General features: G+C 34.9%; 1 protein-coding gene across 3 annotated transcripts in view; it reads left to right on the forward strand.

Annotated features, from left to right (window-relative positions):
* The first annotated feature begins 1,138 nt into the window (after positions 1 to 1,138).
* LOC110480067 (protein fantom) overlaps positions 1,139 to 25,440 on the forward strand; it is a 32,960-nt gene continuing 8,658 nt past the window's right edge. Inside the window, exons 1-20 of one of the 3 annotated variants that reach the window (XM_021547762.2) lie at positions 1,180 to 1,218; positions 1,397 to 1,486; positions 2,719 to 2,810; positions 3,580 to 3,724; positions 5,380 to 5,678; positions 6,844 to 6,943; positions 8,356 to 8,499; positions 9,740 to 9,845; positions 11,888 to 12,034; positions 13,112 to 13,185; positions 14,603 to 14,742; positions 16,576 to 16,682; positions 16,897 to 16,947; positions 18,118 to 18,297; positions 18,954 to 19,071; positions 20,232 to 20,684; positions 21,734 to 21,885; positions 23,351 to 23,434; positions 23,742 to 23,910; positions 24,941 to 25,068. In XM_021547762.2, the coding sequence (XP_021403437.2) occupies positions 2,726 to 2,810; positions 3,580 to 3,724; positions 5,380 to 5,678; positions 6,844 to 6,943; positions 8,356 to 8,499; positions 9,740 to 9,845; positions 11,888 to 12,034; positions 13,112 to 13,185; positions 14,603 to 14,742; positions 16,576 to 16,682; positions 16,897 to 16,947; positions 18,118 to 18,297; positions 18,954 to 19,071; positions 20,232 to 20,684; positions 21,734 to 21,885; positions 23,351 to 23,434; positions 23,742 to 23,910; positions 24,941 to 25,068 (2,682 nt within the window). In that variant the 5' untranslated portion in view covers positions 1,180 to 1,218; positions 1,397 to 1,486; positions 2,719 to 2,725. Of the gene's footprint in view, positions 1,219 to 1,396; positions 1,487 to 2,718; positions 2,811 to 3,579; positions 3,725 to 5,379; positions 5,679 to 6,843; positions 6,944 to 8,355; positions 8,500 to 9,739; positions 9,846 to 11,887; positions 12,035 to 13,111; positions 13,186 to 14,602; positions 14,743 to 16,575; positions 16,683 to 16,896; positions 16,948 to 18,117; positions 18,298 to 18,953; positions 19,072 to 20,231; positions 20,685 to 21,733; positions 21,886 to 23,350; positions 23,435 to 23,741; positions 23,911 to 24,940; positions 25,069 to 25,440 lie in introns of those variants that run through there. The other 2 variants (XM_021547761.2, XR_002467042.2) reach the window with 2 other exon arrangements.

A 25,440-nucleotide genomic window follows, 5' to 3' on the forward strand; every position in this document is an offset into this window, starting at 1 on the left:
TGCAAGATGCCCTTGGGACTGTCTAGGCAGCCCACGTTTGGAGTGGAGGCTGGTTGGGTCCGGGAGACATCCTGGACCATTCAGAATTCCAGGAGGCAGCCGCCCACTCAGGTCACAGGCCACTGAGCACGAATTTCAGCCTGTTTCCTCCCAACACCTGCCCCATAGTGAAACACTTTTAATGTTGAATAGCAAATTAATACCAATACCAAACCCAGTATACCCTGTGCAGCTGCATCTGTTTGCAATCTTAGAAAGCTTTTTCTAATCTTTTTATAGAATTAGCTTTCCTTTCGTTAATATCACTAAAATTACTTTCGAAGGAACCACTTACTGCTTTTCTGGACTGCTGTTCTGTAAACTAACCCAGCAGAGGTATGTTATGTGTAGTAGACATAATTCACTCCATTTCTACTATGATATATGTGATATTGAATATTTGTTGGAGTATACACGTTTGTATTAGGAGTCCGTCCCCCCCCCCAACCCCCCCACCCTCGCAGGTGAAACCTGGTGTTATGTTGAAACCCGATTTACACTTAAAAGGATGTGGCTCTCTGGAGATGGGCGTATCTGAAGCAATACGGGGATACCCGAGTGCTGATCATCGCGTGAACGACACAAGATGGATATCATGGAAATCCTCTGGATAGATCCATGTGAATGCAGGATTCCCATAAATTTCATCAAGGGATTCAACAACTCTGGACATCATATTGTTCTACCTCATCGCCAAGAATAGAAATCTCATCAAACTATGGGACTCTGAATAGAAGGAAGGACTGTTTGCCAAAATCCTGACCTCAGGCAAAATTTTCCCTATAAAAACCACTTGTACCAGAATGGTGGTGTGGGCACAGAGGAAAACCTCTGCTGAGGCTGTCTTCTCTGTTGCATACCCAGCGCCGACCCGGGGCTCGGCTCTGTTCTTTTCCTTGTGGCTGGCTAGATAGAATCTGACTGCAAAATGAAATCCTTTTATTTGTATTTTTAATTTGGCTGGATCAATTTCCATTTCTAACAGCTACAACAGCCATCAAGAAAACGCCTACATGCTGCACATTTGAAGCAGCACCTCCGGCTCCGCTCCCCGAGCATTGCCCGGACTACAACTCCCAGCAGGCAGCGGGGCGCGCAACCGCGGAAGCGGACGGGGCGGTTTGTCCCGCGGCGGAGGCGGCGGCGTTGTACCGGGGAACGAACCGGGCCGGCGGGGCGGTGAGTGGGGCGGCCGGAGCTGCTGAGAGGGCTGTGCCCGGCCGGGGCTCCGGCCTGCGGCTTATATCTAACTGGAAGTTCCTGTAGGCTAATTCTAAAGATATGGAAAATCTTCCACTCTTTTTGTTTTTTCCACTCTTTTTTATGTTTTTTCTTTTCGCTTATTTTTGATTAACAAAAGTGCTGAAGTGACTGTATGGTAACTTTTCTTGGAAATAAAATCTCATTAAAATTTATAAGGTTCAGCATAGCATCTGGATCTGCCCAGGTATTAATTACTATTTTGTTCTAAATTTCAGTGATGAAAAAGATTGAAAGCAAGACTGACTTGTTGGAAACGGAACTTCCATTAATCCTCTTTGTTCCTTTAGGACAAAGCCATATGGAGGCTAGTTAATGATAGAGGGCTTTGCTGGTAGAAGAAAGGCATCACTTAGGCAGTAGTTTTGATAATAAAATGAAGAGATATTTCATGGAATGTCTGTAGATTATACTATGTCACTTCTGTCTTCTGATGCAAGTCTTTTTAACATCCCTGTTAATATGCCAATGGATTCCTAGATATGTTTGGATTCACTGAGGATTTTATCATCTGAAGGGTGTAACAGTGTGGGGGGGAAAGGCCATCCTAAGGACTTCATGTGCCTCCTTTTCACATTGTTTCAGCATTCCTTAATTCTCTGGCCAACATTTAATTTTGTGCCCTGGAAGATAAGAAACAGCAGCATTTTCATATATTACAGTGATTAATTAATACTTTCTTAATCTCGCTTTGTCATGTAGCTGAACTTTCTGTTGTCCCAAAAAATAAATGTGTTTGGATTTAGGAATATCATTAGTAGGAATGTCTCTATTTTAAAAAGTAATTTCTCTTAGAACAATGATTGAAAGAAGACTAAGAGATTGGTAGGTAGCACTGAAATGATTCCATAACCCCCAACACTTCATCTTAGGGTCCCATTCAGAATGTGAAGGATGGTATTCCTCATCTACCAGTTGATGCCTTAAGCTTTGACCTGATTTAAAATGAACAAACAACTTTAAAAAACCCCACAAAACAAAAACAAATAAACGAAACCACAAAACAAAACAAACCACCAAAAAACCCCAAAAACACAGAAGAAACCCCATCAAGTCCTCCTCCCACATCCACCTGGAAATATGGCCTTAGCCCAAAGATTTCTGAAGACAATCTAGAACTAGAGCTTTAAAAACGCATACATTCTGCAAGCATTAAATACAATTGGAGCTAGCTACTGCATAACCAAATAAACCATATTTTGTGCATGGATTTAAAATGGCATAACGTTAAACTTGAAGGTTTTGATTGTCCTCTGAGGAATTCAGTTGAGATAGGAGCATTTACAGTAATACATGAGTTGGTCATTCCAGTGAATCTGTCATTACTTTTGCCATCATTTTATATGATGTTTTTTAGTTCATTCTAGTCTCACAGTTTAAATTGCAGATAGAGAAGCATTTGAATTTTGTTGTTCCTAGGTAAGCCATGCCTGTTTCAGCTGATGAAACTGTGGGGAACCTGGCTGTGAGAGATACAGTCCTTACTCCAGCTGGAATTGAAGAATTACAAGGTTTGTACCTTGTAATTCTAAGGTACTTTATTGTATGCTCTTTCTTGCAATTGCAGACTTCAATCAGTGGCTTTCTTAGCTTCATCCATAAAATGAAGTTCAAAATCTGGGTTAAATTTTGAAAGGTAGAGTGACTAATTCTATATTCAAGTAGGTTGTTGCAAAAGAGTAATTGCTGTGAGATACTAAAAACTGGAAAGCTCATCAAGCTATAACATTCATCCTTCCAGAAAGAAAGGATGCTTTTTTGCTGAACTGAGGACAAGGTAAGATCCATTTAAGAAAATGGAAACCAAAAGTGCTATGCAGTTCTTATATGTTACTCAGCTGCTATTAGAATGGAACTGCTGGGCTTAGTCTTCTTAGTAATTTTCATAACTGTGAGTTAATTCTTTCAAGCTTCAAGAGGGTATGTTCACTTTGAAACAGATTAGAAAACATCTCAATTGTAATGTTCATCCTATCTTTTGATTAGTATGTTTCACCATTCCTGGTTGCTTGCTAAATTGTTATCTTTGCATTGCCTGGTAGGTAATCAGTTTGCTGCATCATTTGAACTACATTCTTTTTAGTCTCTTAGAGAAAGGAAAAAGGAAGTGATTAACCTGCCAATAAGTCTGAGGAAATTAATCAATAGACTGAAACAAGTGTATCATATTACTTGAAAATTTTCGTTAATTTTTTTTCAGATTTTCAAAGTGAGTTAGACTTTGAATTATGTGTTGTTGAATGTATTGAAGGTAATTTAAAATTGCCTTGGTTTGGGTAGAGTCATCATCTATACAGAATGTAAAAGCTCGACAAGTCATATCAAAAATCAGTCGGGAGGAACTGGAAGACAGATTTCTTCGTCTGCGTGATGACCACATCCTACTCAAACAGTATGCCAATAAGCAAGAGAAGAAAATTAAAAGGTATGGGATATCTTTGTCCCCTTAAAGGATCGTGAATAAATTAAAAATCATGCTGATTTCTCTCAGAGCACTTTTTAATGCCGTAGCAAAAATCACCCACTGGACATGATTTTTGTATTGAATTCTACAGTCTGTTGTCTCTGAATACTGAGATGGTTTTTACAGGGACCCCTATTAGATCTCCCTGTACAGAGGTACACTGCTGTCTGTTACATCAGAGATGATACCTTGAATTCCCAGCTGTGCTAGTGGAGTGTTCTGGGAATTGGAGAGCAGGCTGTAGAAGCCTAATGGTTCTTCAGGCTTTTCATTCTAGAATCAAAATGGTTTGTCCAGAGAGATTCTGACCCTTTTTTGTCCCAATCTGTCTTTCAAGAAGTTGAATAGCATCTAGATTTTTATTGGTGAACTAGCAATAAAATGTCTTTATAATCATCACTCCTTTATTCAGTGTAGTAGATAACTGTCACATTATGTCACAGATAAGCTGGCTTCTACTGGGTAATTAATTAGGCTACAGATAAGAAACCCTGTCAGCTCCATAAAACTGGCACCTGGGTTGACTGGCAGTAACTTCAGGCAATTGCATTCCATCCTGAGCTGCAGACATGTCACTGGTTTGGGAGCTGGATGGTGTCAAAGATCAGACCAATGAGCTATCCAGACTGGGTTTTTCAGACCCCTTTGTAAAGAGGGGCTTGAGGAATAAACATGCTCTTTTGCCACATGGACATTGGGGTATGTGTTATCCCTGTCCCCAGCCACTGACACCACAAAACACATGGATATTAAATGTAATAGATAACTTCAGTGAAGAAGTCCCAAATAGCATGGGGAGGACAGTACCCAGTTGACCCACAAATATACAAGCAACTTTAGGCTGATTATTAAACTCAGTGTCTTACAACTTGTGTGCTAATCTTTGCCAGGACTTAGTGTGGTGGCAAACTGATCTGGACTGTGAAGAACTGTTTGTAGTATTACGATATTGCAGAAGGGCTCAATGCTGTGACTGTTTGCATTGTGCTAATTTTTAACAAAGTCTTTCTGCATCTAAGCCAGTTTCTGGTGAGGAGCTAATGAATTCTTCAAAGGGTAGTTGAAAATACTGCCTATTTCATGCTTTAGTATTGCCTATTACATACTTTAAAGTCCAAACCATTATTTTCTTTTGACTCAGTATTCAGTGAGCCACTTTCCAGTTGACCAGCATTACATAATTTCCATCTTTTCTGTCAGATTGTTGCCAGATACAAGATTGTAGACTAAGTGAATTGTTTTGTTATTTCAAATGGCAGTTCTTATATTTCTGTGTGCAGGAAATACTGCTCATCATCCACTTACACCAAGTGGGTGTACTCATAGTCCACTTAGGTAAAATTACATACAATGTAAATGTGTCCTTCCTTTACTAACCTTAAATGATAAGCCTTAGGAAACTGTTACTTGTCAGTGCTATAAAGCAGATTGCTGCTCAGTGCTATCAGTTGTCTTCAAGGAGTTTGTCACAGGCAACAATAGTTATATCAAAACTTGAAATTTATTATCAGACGTTCTATGCTGACATATCCACAGGGGTTATGCTCTTTTGAACAGAATACTTTTTATGTTGACTTTTCACATAATTTTTCTTTTTTTTTAATTGTTTTCCCCAGAACGACCACCAAGTTAATACGGCTCATTAATGATAAAAGAAAATGTGACCAGGCTGGCTCTGGACCCAAGCGACTGGGTCAGGCCCTGGAGCTGGAAGAAATGATTGAGGATTTGCAAGAAAAAGTTCGTGAGCTTGAGAAACAAAATGAGAGCCTCCGCCACAAACTCATTTCAACTAAACAGCAGCTCCAGATTCAAGGCCACAGGCCTTGTCTCTACAGCTCTGTTCAAGCTCGTGTCAACACTGGTCTCAGAAAAGAAAGTGAGGCTGCTGGCATGCCAGAGCACACCAAGAAGGGTATAATTCACTTTTATTAAAACAGCAGACTCTTTGATTGCACTTGAAGCCATGATTCTGAATTTCAAAATATTTTTAGTGCAGATCAGAAAATATGCAGAGCAATTACTGAAAGATAAAATGCCTGGAAAAAATAAGGATAGGTTAGCTGTCTCTAAGGTATTAAGAGACAAAAAAACTCTACAAACAATAATTAGAGCTTCCTGTATCTGCTTTTTGTTTGGCTGATTTAAAAATACCATGTAAAGCTAATCAGGTATGGATGTTCTGTAAATACTTGCTTTATTTATTGAGTGCAATCATCTAAGAAATATCATTTGAACAAAAGTAAACAAAAAAAATTTCTAGGCATACACACACACACACATATATATGTGTGTATTGCAACTACCAGTACCTTAAAATAACACATAAAGGTCAAAATTCAAAATAGGTCAAGTTAATGCAGCAAATTAGGTAAGTTTTTCAGGCATTTTGGGGAACTGCTGGTGTCATTGTACCTTAAACCTAAGTGGTGCAATTCTGAGGACTGAGGGATGGCTGCCTTAATTGTGGCTTTGAAATTAAATGTATTTGGTCCCACCTCAAAACTTGTTTAATTTCTTCTTTCTAAGAGTCGGAGAAAAATGTGGAGAAGCCATTGCATTTGCTCCTTAAGTAATAATTCTTCCTTAATTAATTTCTTACTTCTCTTCTTCACCATGGTCTTAGGATGCCTCTAAACAACACAAGGAAATTATCTGCACTGCAACTGAAATACAGTCCTAACAATTGCATGTCTGGGCAAATGACACTTGGGATTTTGCAAAGAAATTGCTAAGAAAAAGTGATTACAAGTCCATGTTCCTGTCTAATAATACTGATATTTCTCTTCTTTGAAGACATCATCTCTGTTCTCTGTTGAAAGTAAAATCTTCTAAAAATCTTTCAGGACATGTTTTTAACAGTTCGCTTTAGCACTGTTTGGCATTGCCCATCCTTCAGATTTTACATCAGCTTATGTTGTGCATACTGTGATTATTTCTTTCCATGTGGTTTTGATGTAAAAATATTTTTAATGACATCTATATAGAAGTTGCAATTGTTTGTACTGTATCAAGTTAGTTAGTTTGTAAAAGCTTTCTCATTCAACAAGTCAAAAATTTCTCTTTTTTTTCGTATTCAGGAATGAGATTTCAAAATTTAGAATTGAGATCGTCTGACCCTGTGCTCCCCAAATATGAACAGAGTCTGCTTGAGGATTCAAGGGCTGAAATCAGAAATTTGTATGATTTTCATATTACTTTTTTTGTCATTATAGTTCTTAGAACTTACGGTTTTCTTGAAGAAAAAAAGTGTATCTTTTAAGAAGTTTTCAGTTCAGAAAATAAAATGGTTGGTTCTGACAATAATAACACTGGTAACAATGCAGAATATTAAGGAAAACAGGAAATCAGGTATTTAGAATGCAAAATGTAGGTACATAAGAATTTGGCAAAAGGTTAACACTGGTCTCCAGTGATGAGACTCTCTTTGCTAGGATGCAATGTCTGCCTTGTTTGTTATGGGTCAAAGCTGACAAAAGAAGAAAGAACCTTAGCTGCAAAATTTTTACCAATGTAAGTCTTAAAATGTGCTCACCATGCAAGTGGTAACTATGTGGATATGTTTTGCTGATGCATTTAAGTTTCATTCCTAGAGGCAGACTAATTTTATGGATAAGTACAAAAGGCACAGTATTGGGATAGTTATGTAAAATTATACTGATTCACCTTTGCATTTTGAAGTGTGGTTTGTAATTCAGCTCCACATTTCAAATGAAATTTACACTTAGGAAATCTTTACAACATCCTTGATGTAGTGATAGCATGAGACTAGAGAGGTGTTACATAAAAAAGGTAGCTAGCATCTAATTTCAAGATATTGAGGTGTCTGATTAGAATATTTTTCTTCTCTGAATTGTGTGTTTAGAACCTGGGTTTTCTAAAAGCTGTTTGTTTATTTTAACAGTGATTTATTTAAATCAGATTATCAATTACATTCTCTGTAAATGCTAAATTTCCAATTAATTGGCAAGCTAAGTTTAGAAATACATGGATTAATGTGCAATCATTTATTTTGTACTTGAAATTTTATAAATGCAAAGATGAACTGGAATCATAAAAAACAATTGTACAGAAATAGTCCTATAATTTTTTTTTATTGCATTTAGTGGATAAATTCCACTGTTAAAATTTTCACTGTTTAAAACACATCTTTTGATTTTATTTTCTTTTTTGATTTTTTTGGGGGGTTTAGATTTTTCCATCTCAGAATAAAAGCTTAAAAATTACTTTCAGTGCTCCATCCATTGAAGATCAAATTTTGTGATAGCTAGTAATGGTGGTTTACTTTTGACAAACCATTGGTGCTAATGGATTAGAAGGAGGATACTTCTAATACAGAGTGTAAGAAACCATGAACAACAGTGTTTTAGTGAGGTCCTGCTAAGCATTATTCAGTCCACAAAAACATTTATTTTGAGAGTTTGTGTTGCGCTTTCATAGCAATTTAAACTCATAAGCCTCTCTTGTGACATATGTTATTAGGAAATACAGATTTTGCTGAACACTTAAAAGTTTGACTTATTTGAATACTTTTTTTCCCCTTTTTAAAAATATATAGCTGGTTTTAGAATGTAGGATGCTTGTGTTTGCAGGGAGAGAGTCATTGAGTCCCAAAAGAACCAAATTGAAGAACTAGACCGTGCCAGAGAGTTTCTTGGGAGTCAGCTAAGAAGGAAAGAAAAGGAAATTGAAGAATCCACCCTACGGCTGAAAGAGCAGGGTACAGCAAGCCAAAGGTATTGTGAAAAATTAAGATCTCCATCGTGGAAAAGTCAGGAAGAGTTATATCATAATGTTTGTAGGTAGCTGTGGAAGTTACTACTTCTGTAAAGAAATATAGACCTTAGTAATTTTTGTCTGGTTGGTGAAACCAAGCCATAAAATGTTTTGCCAAATAGCATGGATAATTCTAAGCAGGAGATTGTTACAATAATAAGTTATGATGTTTTTTTCATAAATAAGCAAAAAAAAATCATAATTACCATTTCAGAGAATTCTTTTCCAACTGATACAGGTTCAGTTGAAATTCAAGTCATAAAATTTTAATCATCTATTTTTCCTTCACTTTAATTTTTATCAAATTTTAAATGTAGCTTCATAGTGGATAATTTAATGTTCACTAGTATTCAATAATTTGGAGTCTACAAATAGTAGAAAAATACTGGCTCTGCTGTTGCAGAAAATGTTGAGATAAATGAAAGTCTCTAACCATGTTTTGGTATTAGAGAGCAACATTGTTTTATTCACTTAGCTATTTTGCAGATATTTAAGCTTTGTAGCCCCTTCACTTGTTCCAGCATGGCATTGTGACTATTTGTCCAGCATGTCTAAAATAGGCAAGTACTGGAAGAGAAATTGCCTTTTCAGATATTGAAAGTCTATTCTGATTTTATCATTATTTATATTAATGAAAACCCAAACTGGTTTCTCCTCTCATACTTGTAGAAATAATGGGATTTAGTTGCACCATTTGAAGTAAGGAAAAACACCTAAGTAAATATTTTTTAAATTCTGAATAATTTTAAACATCCTTTCTAATACACAGTACAGTACAGGCTCAAATTAATCTTAGAATTGTAAGATTATCTGCATAGATAATAAATTATTTTCATATAATCATAACACACTGGAAGCTTGTTACAGTCTAAATTGCTAGGTCACACATTCTTTGCAGTATCTGATAGGTGGAAACTTCACAAAATGGTGTTCAACTGGCAATGAATGCTTTGGATGGTGGGAGAGAGGGAAAACAATCTCTTTAGGCACAGGATTGTTTATTGTATAAAACTGTATATGACAGAAAAAAAACCAAAGATGTACATATATTGATTGAAGTTGCTGTGTCATCAAACAATACAATGTTTATTTACCTACACTCTCTAGTGTGAACTATAGATGAACAAATTAATTTGGGTATTATATGCTACATCTTATTTGAAATATGTGTTTATGATGCATTTGGTTTTAATTTTGAAGGCTAAACATTCAGGACAATGTGGAAATGATCAAGGTCCGTAAGCAGCTGGCTGAGAAAAGCAACGCTCTTTCGGCAATGCAAGGAAGATTTCTCCAGCTTGAAGAGGTAATTGCAGTTTGATCAGTAGCATTCCTATATCTTATTGCATAAGAATGCTAAACAGAAGACAAATTACACATAGTTCATGATTCAAAGTCAATACTGAGTACATAAAAATCAATCACATCCTACATTGCATTCAAACTACTCCAGATGTAGTAGGGATTTTTAGTCTTCATCTCTTTTTTTCGTCAGCAGGGTCTAGCAGGTCTTAGTGATTTCATCTGCATAGTCATACCAGGGAGATTATGAAGAATGAACTGAATTGTCTGGCTATGGAAGGAGATCCCTGATCATTTACAGAGAGGACTTTGATTTAGATGTATTGATTAGCCAAAAAAGAGTACCAAGCCCCCTCTACTTTATTACTCTTTGCTGAAGTTTGGGCTGTTTGGCTCTTCTGATGTTAGGATTTAACCTCTGCTCATATGTTCATGGAAATTATTTTAGAGGACTGCTTTAAGTAATAAGAGCAATTTTATGAAAATATCTCCAGAACATACAATTCCATGGTAGATTATCTAGAGGTTTTAATTATACTGATTATTTTCTGCTTTTTCCTGTATATATATGTAAAACTGCATATGCATACAAAGGTGGTATGATAATACCTTGGCAATGGGAGACTTCCTGTAAGGAGGAACCCTAACTGCAATAGAGCCTTATTAAGTATCCAGGATTAAGAACTGGAAGCACTGAGTATCCTTATAAACTCTAAACTTCTGTATGTTTATTGTTAACATGCTAAATAACACTTGTGTCATTAGATTTTTGTTTGATTCCTTTTTTTGCCCATGTTTTTCTGTTTCTGTATTTTGTTTTGCTTTGCCTCCTTCCCCCTCTTCAGTGTAACTCCTGTATCTTCTCTGCCAAACAGAGAAAAGGCTTAACATGGTTTTTTGTCTTCTTTCTCTTTAAGAAATCTAAAACAGAGAGAGTTTAACTCTAGAATTTAGAATTCTCTCTATTTATAACTATAAAATAACTATTTCTTTTTTTTAATTATTATTTCAATGCTAGCATTGTGTATTCTCCATGATTTTTGTCTTCCTGAGAAATGAATACAAAAAGCTGAAGATCAAGTTGGTGACTGATTTTTCATGGGTTTTTTGTTAATTTCCAGTCTGTTCAGACTGCATGTAAATGTAAACAATTTTTACAGGATTAACATTTAGCTTCTCCATTTAACTACTTCGTAGGAATATTGTATGGAAAAAATGAAGCTAACTTCTTTATGTCTAAAAGCACTAAACATTAACTATATTCGTGTATGTATTTGGCATAAATTATCATCCAGTCATTTTATGAAACAGGAGACTGGGCTTTCAACTGTTTTGTCTCAAATCGTAGTTTGAATGTGATTTACATGTGAATTTTTAATGAATGAGGCTTACCTACAGGATTGTAGGCAATATAATATTAACTAATATTCTGAAAATAGAAACTCTATCAGCATCCTCCATTTAATTTTAAAATTGGTTAAATGTGTCATCAAAGTAAATGAAAATATAAAGGAAATCAGAAGTCCCTTATTAAAGTTCTTCAAGCTCAGAAATAGATCTGAATGCATAAGGGTTGCAAAAGAATCATATATCTACAATTGTGTGTATGTGTATCTATAAGTATAAAGATTTATATGTGTGTGTGTGTATATTTATATTAAATATATAAGAGAGCTGTGGTAAGCTGTATGATTAACACAGATGTGGACAACACTGATTTCTGCTTGCTGCTGCAGTGGTTTTTGGTTAGCATGTCCAATCACTGTAACCACTGCAAAATCTTTTAATTGCTTTACAAATTTATTTGTCATTTTCATCATGAGTAAACTGAAGGTTTGTTGTTCATGAGGGCAACCAGGTCACCTTCTGCTGGCCTTCCTCACTGGAAAGTGAAAGTTACTTTCACTTACTTACTTCAAGAATGTGTCCTGCTGATCCCATTGAGAACATCTACTCAGTAGCACCTTGAGAGCCCCCTGTTGAAATAGACAGTGTGGGAACATTCTACTAGGTCTGATTTTCATATTTTTTCCTTCTTTTTCACAGAACCTAAAGAACTTGAAGACCAACCATGATGCTTTATTAGCAAAAGGTGATGAACTGAATGTTCAGCTTAAAGAGGAGCGGTTAAAGTGCTTCCATCTTCAGAAAGAATTGCAGTCGGTAACTATTTCAAACAGAAGGACAGAAGAGGTGAGACTGTGTTCAAGAGATCTTGAATCTGCTTGAAGTACATATAGATAAGGGAAGAGTTAATGACCTTTTAATTGTGGAAATGTGAATAGATGTTTCAAACACATTCATTTAGAAGACTGACCTGGTGATATATATACTTTTATCCCATTAAAAAGAAAAAAACAGTGGTTGCTGCTTGCATTTGATAGAATATCAACCACACTTGATCCCTGTGCCACATAGTCACTGCACCAGTGTTTGGACAATAGTAGAGGTTAAAGCTTAGAATTTCATGTCAATTCTGATACTGAACAAGTGGTTTGTTAACTGAAAGAAAGTGATACTTAATTTATTGATAATAGTTTTTTAGTATTCTTTTAACCTGATTTAATTCCAGTACAGTATAGTGTTATATCTTATTTAGCAGTTCAAATCAACTACTTCTGTTTCTTTGTCTAGAGGCTCTCAGACTATTGTTATCTACACTTAGGGCTAGAAATCAAGTGCTTTATTCCTCATTCTCTTCAATGCATGAGGAGTAAGAGTCTGCAATCTTGTTTTTCTGTTACTTTTTGTAGTAAATTTAGTTTAACCACCTGGTTTACCTATTTTAAATGTATTTTGCATGAACCAAGTTTACCAAGATTATCTCATAGGTACTTCCTCCAAGCCTTTAAAGTATTGCAATGCATGAAGTTATGTTCTTGGTATCCCATAGCTTTAAAATTGTGTCTTGCTTTAGTGAATATTTTGAAAACAAGGATGTGTTCTTTACCATGTCAGTAATACACTTAGACTTTTAGATTTTTATATTATTTTGCATGTATACCCTGAGATTGGCTCTGTTGATTAGAGCAGGGTGCTAATACTACCAAGATTGTGGTTTTCATCCCCAAATGGGCCATTCACTTTAAAGCTGGATTTGATGATCCTTGTATCCCTTCCATCACAGAATATTCTGTGATTCTGATTTTGTATAAAAGGAACAAATAATAGCTTGGCAATACCTACAAATTATTAACTATTTGTCTTCATACATTCATTGTAATTTCCTTTTGTGCTGTGCATCAAATAAAACTTCCTTCTTCATTTTAGTTACAGGAAAGAATAAATGATCTAGAAAAAGAGAACGAACTCTTGAAGGAAAACTATGATAAGCTGCATAACAGGTAAGTTATGGATTCTGTATATGAAAAATTAGATTCCCATCCTGTTGAATAGGTCTTCATACACCAAGTGCTGGAATGTGCCTATTGCATGTTTGTGCACACATGTAAATATGTTTGTGCTCCAGTTTTTCATATCTAAGCATATATGGAAACTTTCATGGTACTCTGCCTTTATTTCATCTGTCCTGTTGAAATGGACCCACTTGTTCTAATACTCTTGAAACAATAGGATACTACTTTTAAAAACATAATTAAAAATAAATAGGAGTCACTTTATTTTGAACATAAATGAAAAAAAGTTCTCAGTTGAATTTCTCATTCTTTTCATTAGAGTTATTGTTGAAAGAAGGATACTTCTAGGTAGATATATATTAATTTGGGTTTATTTTGGGTTTTAGGATTGTTTCTTGTTGTTTTTTTTTTTTAACAAAGGGGTGTTTGAATTTTTGTCTTAAGTTTTTCCAGCACTTCACAGTGAACCTATATAAAGTTTGATATTTGACAGCTTTTTCCACAGTTTATGATTTTTCACAGAATATGTAAGTGAATAAACTGGTTTATAGTTTAAGATGGACATTTTTCCATAATAAGAATGCGCGAATTGAACAAGAGTAATATGAAGAGCATAGTACTCACTGTCTAAGTTACAAGAAAGCACATTACATTGCTTTTTCTTTTTACCTGCAAGGAATTACACTGTAGATTATATAATATAATTACTTTTATTTCAGTCTAGTTATACATTTTGTTGTGGTTTCAGCAGTTCTGATTCTGTATCCATGCAGTCCTTGCAAATAGATTGGCAATTTACAAGCAAATAATGTTAAAGGCAAAACAGTTATTCTAATTTATTTTCCCACTTTTTTTTATTTCTTCAAGATTACTTTATATGTGCTTCTTAATCAGCATCAGAATTGTTGTTTTAGAGTATGAGAAAACTGCTGTCACTTTGTGGTCAACACTTCTTTGACCAGGCAACTGACTTTAGGTTCTGCATGTCTCAAAAATTTAAAAGAAATCAGCTGGATGATCCCAATTCTCTACATTAAGAGGGTTTGTACACCAAAAAAACCCTGGTTTTGTAGTCACTTGCTGAAGTTTACAGTTGTGGATTATTCTGAGATATGTATCTCAGCTCCTTTCCTAGTCTCACAAATGTTGGATGCTACCAACTTATTTAACTTTGGAGCTCTAAATTAAGGCCAGCTCCTTTGCTCATCCCACAAATCTTTCATGTTTTTTAACTGCATCCTGAGAGAGCCTCCTGAGTTTCAAGAGCAGCAGACCAACATATGTTTACATAATTCCTCAGCCACAATGACAGCGATCTCTGTGCTGCTAAAAGTTTTTTTTCTTGATTATTTTCTACTGAAACTGTTTTCTAAAAGTTTTTCATATAACATATATTTTATTGCAGTGTCTTCAGTCTACCCCATGAACAGCAATGGAAGTCAAAGGAAGTGCAACTGAAACTGCAAATTGCTAAACTAGAGACAGCTATCAAAACTGATTTAGCAGACAAAAATGAAATCCTTGACAAGATCAAAGTAGAAAGAGGTATATTTTTGAGAAAACTAGTATTTTCTCAAAGTGTGATGTTATACCCCTGTTGGAGTTGAGATATACTGCCCAGAAAAGTGGAGTCTCTGTTGCTGGTGTTTTCAAATCTGCATTTTAAGTGTACATTTGCTAAATACACTTAAGTTATGACTATCTATTTAGTGCAGAATATGACCCAATACAGAATATGGGCTGAATGAGGCTCATATAATTTCAGCTGAATCCATTCTTCATCTGTTGGGTTCATATTTACTCTTTGCTCAGTATTTCTTCTCTACACTGGTGTATTTCTGTGAACAATTTAATGGAATGAAGTGGGCCAACATGTGAATAATTCTTATGCGTTGAGTTTAGCACATGCTTACCATTAGGATTCTCAGTAGTTCTGCTGACTTCACATACCAGATTGAATATTTAAACATTTTGTTTGACCACAGCAAGTGTTTGCAAAATTAGCCTTAATTGACCCTAAAATAAAGATGCCTTAAGGTACATTATTATGAAGATATGACATACTAACAGTTGTTACTTGTAGCATGATTAAGAAAAAACTGGCGTTCCATCTTCTTTCCTTCCTGTGGGGATTATATTTAAGTGTCAGGTATTTACCATCCCTTCCCCAGGTAGCTTGTTGTACTCCTAAACTGAAACACCAGAGTACTACACTTCTGATTTCTATTGAATTGACTTGCTGCAGCTGGAGTAGATGTTCTAATATCCTTCCAGACTTCTGTATATCGGATTTGATTACAGCTCTGTCTTTCACAAAATGTAGGCAGTAAACTTTCTTCAGTCACATATTTCAGAGTGTCTGCCTTTGCTGCACATTCTTCTTTGAAGTTCAGTATGAGAATTGAAATGAATGCTTGTCTTAACGTACGGCCTAGAACTAGTGTAGAAATAATGTCATGTCTACCCTTTGTAGTTTGGCATATGAATCTTTTTCCTAAACTTCTTTCCTGTGTCCAAGAAAGATGGTAAAATAAGTGAAGCCTTGAAAATTCTTAATGCTACAGGAGACCAACATGATCATGACATTTTCTATGTCCTCCTTCTGTAGTTCCCTTTTAGAATGACCCTATAATTTGATCTGATTGTTTTAGAAGTATTTTTATGGCCATAACATCATAATGTGCTTTGTAATACTTAAAAGAAAAGTTTTTAGATAGGAAATAGAGTAACACTCTACGTTTTCTGGGTTTTTTTTAGTATAGTATTTTCAGAAGCTATATCACACTTCCACCAGCCCCATTTCCCTTAGACATTTATAGTTGTTCTTCTCATCTTACCAGTATTTCCCACATTCTCAGCCATAAATTACAATAGCTGTTTGGTTCATGTTCATTGAAGCTTACTCACAGTAGTGTTTCATGCAGGTTTTAAAAGCCTGAGATAAGCTAGTACAAAATCTAAGTTGAAACAATTCCTATAGCAAAGATTCTTTTCACTCATCTCATAAATTCATACACTCTATCTATTTATTTAGTTATACATACACTGTCTAAAATACTTTTTATTTTATATTAACAAAATCTCATGCATTGCTGTATTTGTACTTATTTATAGTACTGTTCTACAGAGTACAATAAGTACAATTTTTTATGATTGTCTTGATAGAGAAGTATTGATTGTGTCAGAAAAAGTTGACGTCTCACAAAAATTAACCCTGTCCTAACCAGAACAAGGACACAAAGATTTCCCCAAACAAAATACATTTGTTTCTGCTTTTTGCAATGACATTTTCATGCATATATTAATATGAAAAAATCCAGTTTGTAATTTTCTTACCTATTTTTAATTAAGTATAATATTTTGTTCTTCTATATCAAGACCAAAAGGAAAAGCTGATGCAAGACAACAGAGACCTGCAGTTACGCTACCTGGAACAAAAACAACAACTAGATGATCTGAAAAATCAAGTGAAGTTTTTAACCAAGGTGAACTGTATTTTTGTTTTTAATATGACAAAAGAAACCCCTCTATGTTTTAGGCATAGTGCAGATACTTCTTGAAAGTCAAAGAACATAGAAAAACAAGTGTTTATTTAGTCATGCTATCAAGCAAAACATCATATCTAGTGAGAATGTATATTGTTATCCTGAATGTATTTCTTCAATTCACATCTGGTAACACCTTTCCATTATGTTTCAGGAAAGTGATGTTGGTATGGCAGAATTCAGTGAAAACCTCTTCCTTATAAAGGTACCTTACAAAGAATGCAGGGCTGGAACTAGATGATATTTAGGATCCCTTTCAACCCAAACCATTCTAGAATTCCATATTTTGCATTCTCTTATTTTCTTATTTGTGCAAGGTGTTTTTGTTGGTTTGTTGGTTTTGTTGTTTTTTTTTCTTCTTTTGTTAAACCCTTGGCTGACCATTATATGCTTTCTACACACCTCAAATTTTCAAGGGCTGAATTATTTGAGCATCTTTCAGTAGTTAATGCCTCAAGCTCAAATGTGTGCTCTTGTCATTTTTTAGTTACAGTTAATCAGAAGGGAAAATGAAAAAAATTGCCAGAATTAAATCTTAATTTATGTAAATAATTAATTATAACAACTAAAGTGAAGTAAATTAGATTCACAGCCATTTGAAAAAAAACTTAGTTTTTCTCAGTTAAATAACTTACCATGGCATCTTGTTATCTCTATAATGTTTACTAAAACCAATTTTTTTTTATTAATTCTACAATTGATGCAACTTTACCATAAGCATAGATGTTCCAATATGTAGTACAGCAATGCTTAGGAACTTCTCTTTGTTTATTAAAACAGAAAACCAAAAAAACAGAAAATACTCTATTCTTTTTTCTCTTGCACAAATTAAAAATGGAGTGAGAGGAAGATATCAGTGAACAAATAATTTTGCAATATTTCCACTGTTTGGGTAATTTATGTTTTATTTTCTTGAGGAAGTGTTTACTATAATGATGATTATATAATGATAATGGAAAAAAAAAACAAGTACAAAAAACCTCAATGAAAACTAACTCCCCAGTATTAATAACAGAAGAAGTGTAGACTTGAGAATAATAATTCGGGGTTTGTACATTTATGGAGGCAGGATTATTAATTATGAGAAAGGCAAATATATCTGTTTGTATTTTCATTGGATAGAAAGGAATGATTGCTTCTGAATATCTGATATATTTTAATTGGTTCCTGAGATTACATTGCTGAAAACAAGCCTGACACATTCTAGTCTACCTCATTCCTGTTTTTGTGTTACCATGTGCTTAAAGTTTGTAAAGTTCTGCTTGCTGCCTTACTGTTGTACCAAAGTAAACGCCAGTATTGCATTAAGCCATGCACAGATAAACACAAATATTTTGCAAAAATCTTTTCTATTAATTTTTCAAATGTGCTCCAGGATCAAAAGCAACAAAAGAATGTGGACCTTCTGTTCTTGGAAAAAGTGGAAAAAGATATCCATAAAGATTTAGAACACTCCATGCAGGAGCTGCAGTTAACACATGCAGAAACAGTGCAAGAACTGGAAAAGACAAGGAATTTGTTACTTGTGCAGCACAAAATTAGCAAAGATTACCAGGTACTAAACTCTACTCACAGTGGGAAATAACTTGGTAATAACATTTTAACCTTTGTAGCTCTGACACTTGTAATAATTAAGACTCGAAAATTCAGCAACAAAGCCAGTCTGTGCATAGGGAACCAAACACAAAATCTTCTGTTGCTGAAGGTATTGTTTAAAAAGCATGAGATGCAGGTGACTAAATTGTAGTCTTTTAGCTCATCCTCCCCTTAACCCTCAGACTGTGCCTTCTCTCCGAGTTCCTACCAGGTCTTCACAGGTAAGATCGTAAATATGCTTATCAAGTAAGCTTCCTTTTCCATACCACTCTGCTTTCACTGTCTTCTTTCTACTTCCACTGTTGGAGTAGTGCTGATCATATTTTGACTTTTCTTTCAATTAATTAGCATTTAAAATAACAAAATCATTAAACAAACTGTTAGGTATATTGTCCTAAAACAAAAACTACTCTGTTTTTCCTATTGATGTTTTTAGATTTTGCTGACATTAGAACTGAATTGTTGTATTGATAAGTGAAAAACTGCTGCTATTTTTGCATACTCTAAATGTTCCTTTCTCAAATCTGACTGTATTTTAACTTATAGCCAAAAGCCATGTGCAACATCCATTCAAACAATCCTCAGAAGTTCCTTTTACATGCAATTGTTTTTCAGACTGAAGTAGAAACAATGACAAGAAAGATGGAAAATCTACAGAAAGACTATGAGGTAAAATTGGAACAGTATACCCATCTTCTCGATATTAGAGCTGCACGTATCAGAAAACTAGAAGGTATCTTTAAATCATATTCTTCACTAATTTTTTTTTATATTTTATCTCCTCCAAATTACTGTTTTAAATTTGTTCTCCATTTGAAACACTTTACCATTCCTAAAACTAGTAGAAAGGTCAGTTCTTTCATGAAAAGGTATCTATTCCAGTTAATTTTCCTTGACTTAAATGACAGTTATTAACTAAATCAAAGCCAACAAAGTGGTTTTTATACTGCAGCTATTGCTGAATAAGAATAAAATGACCAAACTTTTTTTTTTTTCTAATAAATCATACTTTTATGGTCAACCTTTTACTTTGCAGTAATATCATTACTTTGTGTTACTAAAATCACTTTGTGTTACTAAAATGCCTCAAGTCTTGTTATAATATACTGACATAGTATTTAAACAGGATGAATTTCAAGTATTTTTTAGTGGCTTCACTGTGTAAAAGGTGCATAGGAAGCCTCAAATAGGATATTTTACAAACTGATGTTGAAACAATTTTCACATTTTGTCTCCCAAGTTGCATCTACTGCATCATGGTTTATGTCTTAATGCTGTAATCATGTATTTTGATTTCTTAGAATCATACAATGCCAGAATGGCTTGGGTTGGAACCCATCTCATTCCAAACCCCTTGCCAGGGGCAGGACATCTTCCACTAGAAGACTACTCAGAACCCCATCCAGCCACTTATTAACCACTTACCACCTGAGGCTGGGAAACATGTGTTGGTCTTTGCTGATAGTACTATCCACTCAAGATACAACAGATGTTAAAAGTCAGATGTATTAATTCTTTCTCTGGCAAATTTAGATCAACCCTACAAAAATGTACATCTTAAATCTCTGCTATATTTGCATAGTGATACTTACTTTGAATATTGCTTAAGACTTCTGAATTTTACCCTTTTTAACTCCCAGTTTTTATCAGTTTTAATAATAACTGATTGAGGCCTGTGTCTGTGTAACTGAGGCAGCTCCACTGAGGAAATACTCTTGATTGTTGCCAGTGTGCTCAGTGTGCATTCAGTGTATGAATTCTTTTTGATAATGCCTTTATGAAAGTAACATCGTTAATATAATTGAATTACACCTTTATCCTTCCTTCTCAGTCATTAATTGTATTTGAGTTTTTGAAAAGACAATCATATTATAACTATTTTATCTGTTGCAGCCCAGCTAAGAGACATTGTGTATGATACAAAACCACTTAAGTCCAGACGAGACATATTGCTGAGTGATCCAGTGGGTGAATTTTTTGAAACTGTTCGTTTAGAAAGAGGAGAGAACCTTTTTGAAATTCATATCAGCAAAGTGATCTTCTCTTCTGAAGCTATGCACACTTTTGGTGACTGGGAACCTGCTACCTTTTGTACTTACGCCTTCTATGACTTTGAACTTCAGATAACGCCAGTAGTTCATGGGAAGACACCATCATATGACTTCACTTCTCAGTTTCTTGTGCAGTCTGATGATAGCTTCTTTCACTACATAAAGGAAAACAGCATCACACTGGAGGTTCATCGTGCCTATGGCATAGATTATGAAACAATTGCTTCTTGTCAGCTTAAGTTCCATGAAATCCTGGAAAATGACGGCAAGATCTACAACACAGCAAATTTAGTTGGTAGTTAATATATTGCAAAGTATTCTGTTTGATTGCAAGTGATAAATCATGCATATTTGACAAAAAATGTATTTGTGCATTACTATTTCAAAAGGGGGGAAAAAAGCGTTTACAAGAATGCTATTTTCTGTTGGGTGTGCAGCATGTTCTTGTGATTCTGCCAACATTTGTGGAAAGCTGGGATGGGTGCAATGCTGGCCATAACAGCATATAGCCACAGGATAAGAGGGAAAAACCCAAAAAAGGAGACACCCCCACTTTGCCCATATCAAACATCAATGCTTTTTATCTGGGCTGAATGTCATAAGTATATCCTCTCATTCCTTATCAATAATCAAAGGAAGAAATAGTGTAATCTAAACTGGTTAGACAAAGTTTGCTGTATAATAGTGAAAAAGGTACAAATTGTGGTGATTATGATTAATAATGTATATATATAGTAGCATAATCTAGGAGGGTGTTTGTTTACAATTTGTGGGTTATTTTAGGCACATTCATATTCATTACATTAAAATAATTTTAAGGTATCCTGGACAAGACAATTCTAAAAAGTATTGAATATTCTTTGAGGCTTACTTTTTCTTCTAGAAACATTTCGTCAGATAAGCATATTCAGTGACCTCTTAACTGCCCACTGTTGTAGAGAATCTAGTTTAATAAGGAATTGTAAAGTGGTACCTTTGCCAGTTATTTAAATTGCATACCATTTTTTGGGACACTTCTAACTATTAACAAACAAAAGTGTCCAAACTTTTATTTGCCTTAAGGAGATAAAAATATTGAACTTTGATTTAACCCTGTAGTAAATATATAAGTAGGGGAAAATGGCCATATTTTGATTTTGGAGCATACAGTGGGAGCCTGACGAGTTGTTTCTGTTTCTAACATGAACTACAGATCTCACATCACAAGCACTGGTGTAAAGTATAGGCGCAATCTTTAATTTGTGGCTGTTCTATAAATCTTGAATTTGTGGTTTTTCCTAGCTTTTGAGTAACATACCTTAATGTTGAAAAGAAAATTAATGCAATCTCCTATTTATTCCTTAGGAAAAACAGGACACATTGAAAATTTTGGCACCGTAGAATACTGGATCAGGTTACAAGTTCCTATGGACCGAGCTATTATTCCCTACAAACAGAGGTCAAAGGATCTGGGATATATAACACCCAGTTTTAGGGAACATGAACAACCATCCAAGGTATGTTTGGGTCTGTACTTGATAGAGAGAATTACTTCATGGAGAAGAGAAGCTTCAGGCTGACCTATTGCAGCTTTCCAGTACCTAAGGAAGCCTACAAGAAGGCTGGAGAGAGAGCAAGGGCATAGGACAAGGGGGAATGACTTCCAACTCAGAGAAAGTTGGTTTAGGTTAGAAGGCAGCAATTCTTCATAGAATCATAGAATAGGCTGAGTTAGAGGGCAGTCATCAGAATCAGCGAATCAAACTCCTGGCCCTGCACAGACACCTCAACAATCCCAAATTCTCCAAATGCAAACTGGGACAATCCCAATTGTCCAAGTGCTCCTGGAGCTCTGGCAGCCTTGGGGTCATGACCATTCCCTGGGAAGCTTTTTCAGTGCCCAGCCACTATGCAGAGAACCTGTTCCTGATGTCCTGTCCCTCTCCTGGCACAACTCCAGCCGTGCCTTTGACTAGGACAGGTTGTCCATAGAAACTGGGGATTCCCCATCCCTGGAAGTGTCTGAGGCCAGGTTGGACAGGGCTTGGAGCACCTGGTCTAGTGGAAGGTGTCCCTGCCCATGGCAGGGAATTTGTAACTAAATTTTAAGTTCCCTTCCAATCCAAGCCATTATGTGATTCTGTGATAGTTTTGATAAAATAAACTGTTCGGTTCTTACTTTTAAGTTCAAATAGCTTAGGTCAAGTCTTGATATGTTCAAAGTGTAATAAAGTTAAAGATTCTTGAACTGGAAAATATGTTAGCTGTTTTTCATATAAAGAGATCAAGAGTTAGTTGAATTATACCTTGTCTGAAGACACAAAGTCTTAAACTTATTTATTTTTACTGAAATTATCATTAGAACATTTGACATATTCATTTTCTTGAGCTGTAAGTGGCAGATGTTTTAGTATCATAGTCATGAATTTTAAACCAACTAGGTCAGATATGTAGAGTCGGTGAAGCAGTTTTCAAAAAGGTCTGGAAGTTCTTAACATTGGAGTATTGTGAGATTGAGATTCCTTCACAATGGGTTTTCAATTGGATATTGAAGAGAATTTTGAAAATGTAATTCACTGTACAATTACATTTAAATAAAGGCCACAGAAAAAGAAGGGACTTTCAAATATCTTTGACAGTCATTTAAGAAATAAAAGCAAACAGGTTGAAATGTATAAATTAAAATACTAGAGTTTTTAGTGGGCTTTTTTTTAACCTAAGATGTTTAAAATATTCTATGTCTGAAATAACTCTAATATTTTATATTATTCCATAATGTAAATTTATACTATATATAAAATCTCCATGGGTTCCATGGTGTAATCTGAGAAATATGTTGTGTATGAATTGTGTTAAATTGTGTCTGATTAGAATTTAATTCAGTGCCATTAGATTTGGCTTTGAAAAAAAATTAGGGTTCCTCATAATTTATTGTAAAATAAGATGGCAATAAATGTTCTTCAATATATTTGTTTATTACAGACTCCAGCACTCAAAGTGAAGCAGCGGGCAGCTCAAGCACACAAGAGAGTCTCTTTTCTGGATGTTAGTGCAATACAGATGGCAGTAAGTTCTAAGTATTTCTGTCATGCACAATGAAGCATGAAAGGCTACCTGTGGCTCCGTATGGGCAATCTGTAGAACTAATAATTAAGAACACTGGATTATATTAGCAGCACAATACTGTGATGTCCCAGGCAATGAATGATGGCATAGTACTGATATAGGTGGGGGACACAATGCAGAGGTGTTTGTTGTTTGTTAAAAGGCTCTGGATAATGAACCTGGGCTATAATTCTTCAAGTTTTGAACTTTAGTAATTTTTTCTATTCAAGGAGTTTTATAAAGGCTGTAAGTTTATCTTTTCCTGTAGCATGTACAGGATACTAAACAGCTGTCGGGTGACAAAGTGAAGGAGGTGGCTGAAGAAATTCAGCAGGAGAAAGAAGAGCTCTCTCGTCTGTCAGAGGAGCAGTTGGCTGACCAAACACTGATTACTTCTAGAGATGAGACAGAAATAATTGAAGAATTGGAACCAGAAGGTAGGATTCATTGTTATTAATAAGTAGCTGTATTTTCTGAAAAAAATCTGTGTCCATTTTCATAAGCACTTCTTACTAGTAATGGAAGCTGCCTCATTATGAGAAACTTCATGACATAAATTATATTCTAGCTGAAGCTAGGTGGTAGATGTGTTTTCTTCCCAAATGGAAACCATGTTGTAATTGATTGCAAAAATCTGATACATGACTTATTAAAGGAAACATGGCTTCTATTTTAAATGTCTTAATATTCTCCCTTATATCTATGCTGTTCCAAAGACTATTTTAATACGAATATGCTCTTTAAATTTATTAAAATAAGCATATTTTAATGAATATGCTCTTTTTGTCTGCAGATAACAGCCAATGCTGATACCAGAATACTTTCAGAGAGTGAGAGGTCTAGGATGCTATATCACATATGTGACACAAAGTTATTAGATTTATTTAAAGATTCTAAAAGCCAGGTCATCCTGTCCCAGCTCCAAGCTTAAACTGTTTATTATAGCAATAACCACGTCCATGATACCAAGTTTAAAATAAAAGCAGAAGCAGAATGCTAAAATGTTATGTTTAGTTGTTGGCAGCTTTTGCATAAGAATTTTTTAAAAAGATAGGAAAAACTTGTTGAATGTTCCAGAAAATAATGCACATGCATACAAAAGTACTTTTTTACTAAAGAAAAAAGGTGCATTCTTCTTCTGCATATGCATGGTGTTGAAGGAAGTCAGAGGAAATTCAGGCCATATTTCTTAAATGAAGCTAACAGCTGTGCATATTTAGTTTGTTACAGGACTTACTCTATTAGCCAGTTTGCATCTGGAAAACATTATTTTTTAACAAACCAGAAAAAATACAGATTAGGTGACTCATTGAATCACAGTGTTAATCTTCTTCAAGGAAGAGAAGATTTACCTGGAGCTTACTCTTTCTATATTAGAGAAGGAAATTTATTGGTGTGAGATTTCTTATTAAGTCTTAGGTGATCTAAAATATACTGGGTGTTACCTGCATTGATTTTTTTTTTAAGATCAAGAAGATCATCAAGAGGATGATGCTGTTGAATCAATAAAAACTGACAGTGATGACTGTATTATTTCAAGTCCAGTATCCACAAATATTAAACAGCTGAGTCAGAGTGTACATGGCAATTATTTGGTAAGACTAAAAAATATTTTAAGCCTAATGTCCTCTAAGAGTATCTTTGCTATATCTAACATCAGTTTTCAATGAAGCTGTACATGTACCATGTATCAAGTCTCTTGACTTATTCTTAAAACCAGCAATTCAGGACTAGAAGTCATATATACAAAATAGCACAGCATAATAATAAATTTGGAAAACTTATTTTGAACAGTATTTCAATAGGATAGTTCTCAAAAAGATATTTCACACTTTTATATCTAACATTGACTGAACAATCTTAGCCATAAAACTAGTACTTGAAATTAACAGGTTTAAATGTTCTGCAGTGTGATATCCTAGAGGTAGTTTTATTTTTTTGAAGTGCTCTTTTCAAGGTTATGTGGT

The sequence above is a fragment of the Lonchura striata genome, chromosome 14 (assembly GCF_046129695.1).
Source record: "Lonchura striata isolate bLonStr1 chromosome 14, bLonStr1.mat, whole genome shotgun sequence".
Lineage (NCBI taxonomy): Eukaryota > Metazoa > Chordata > Aves > Passeriformes > Estrildidae > Lonchura > Lonchura striata.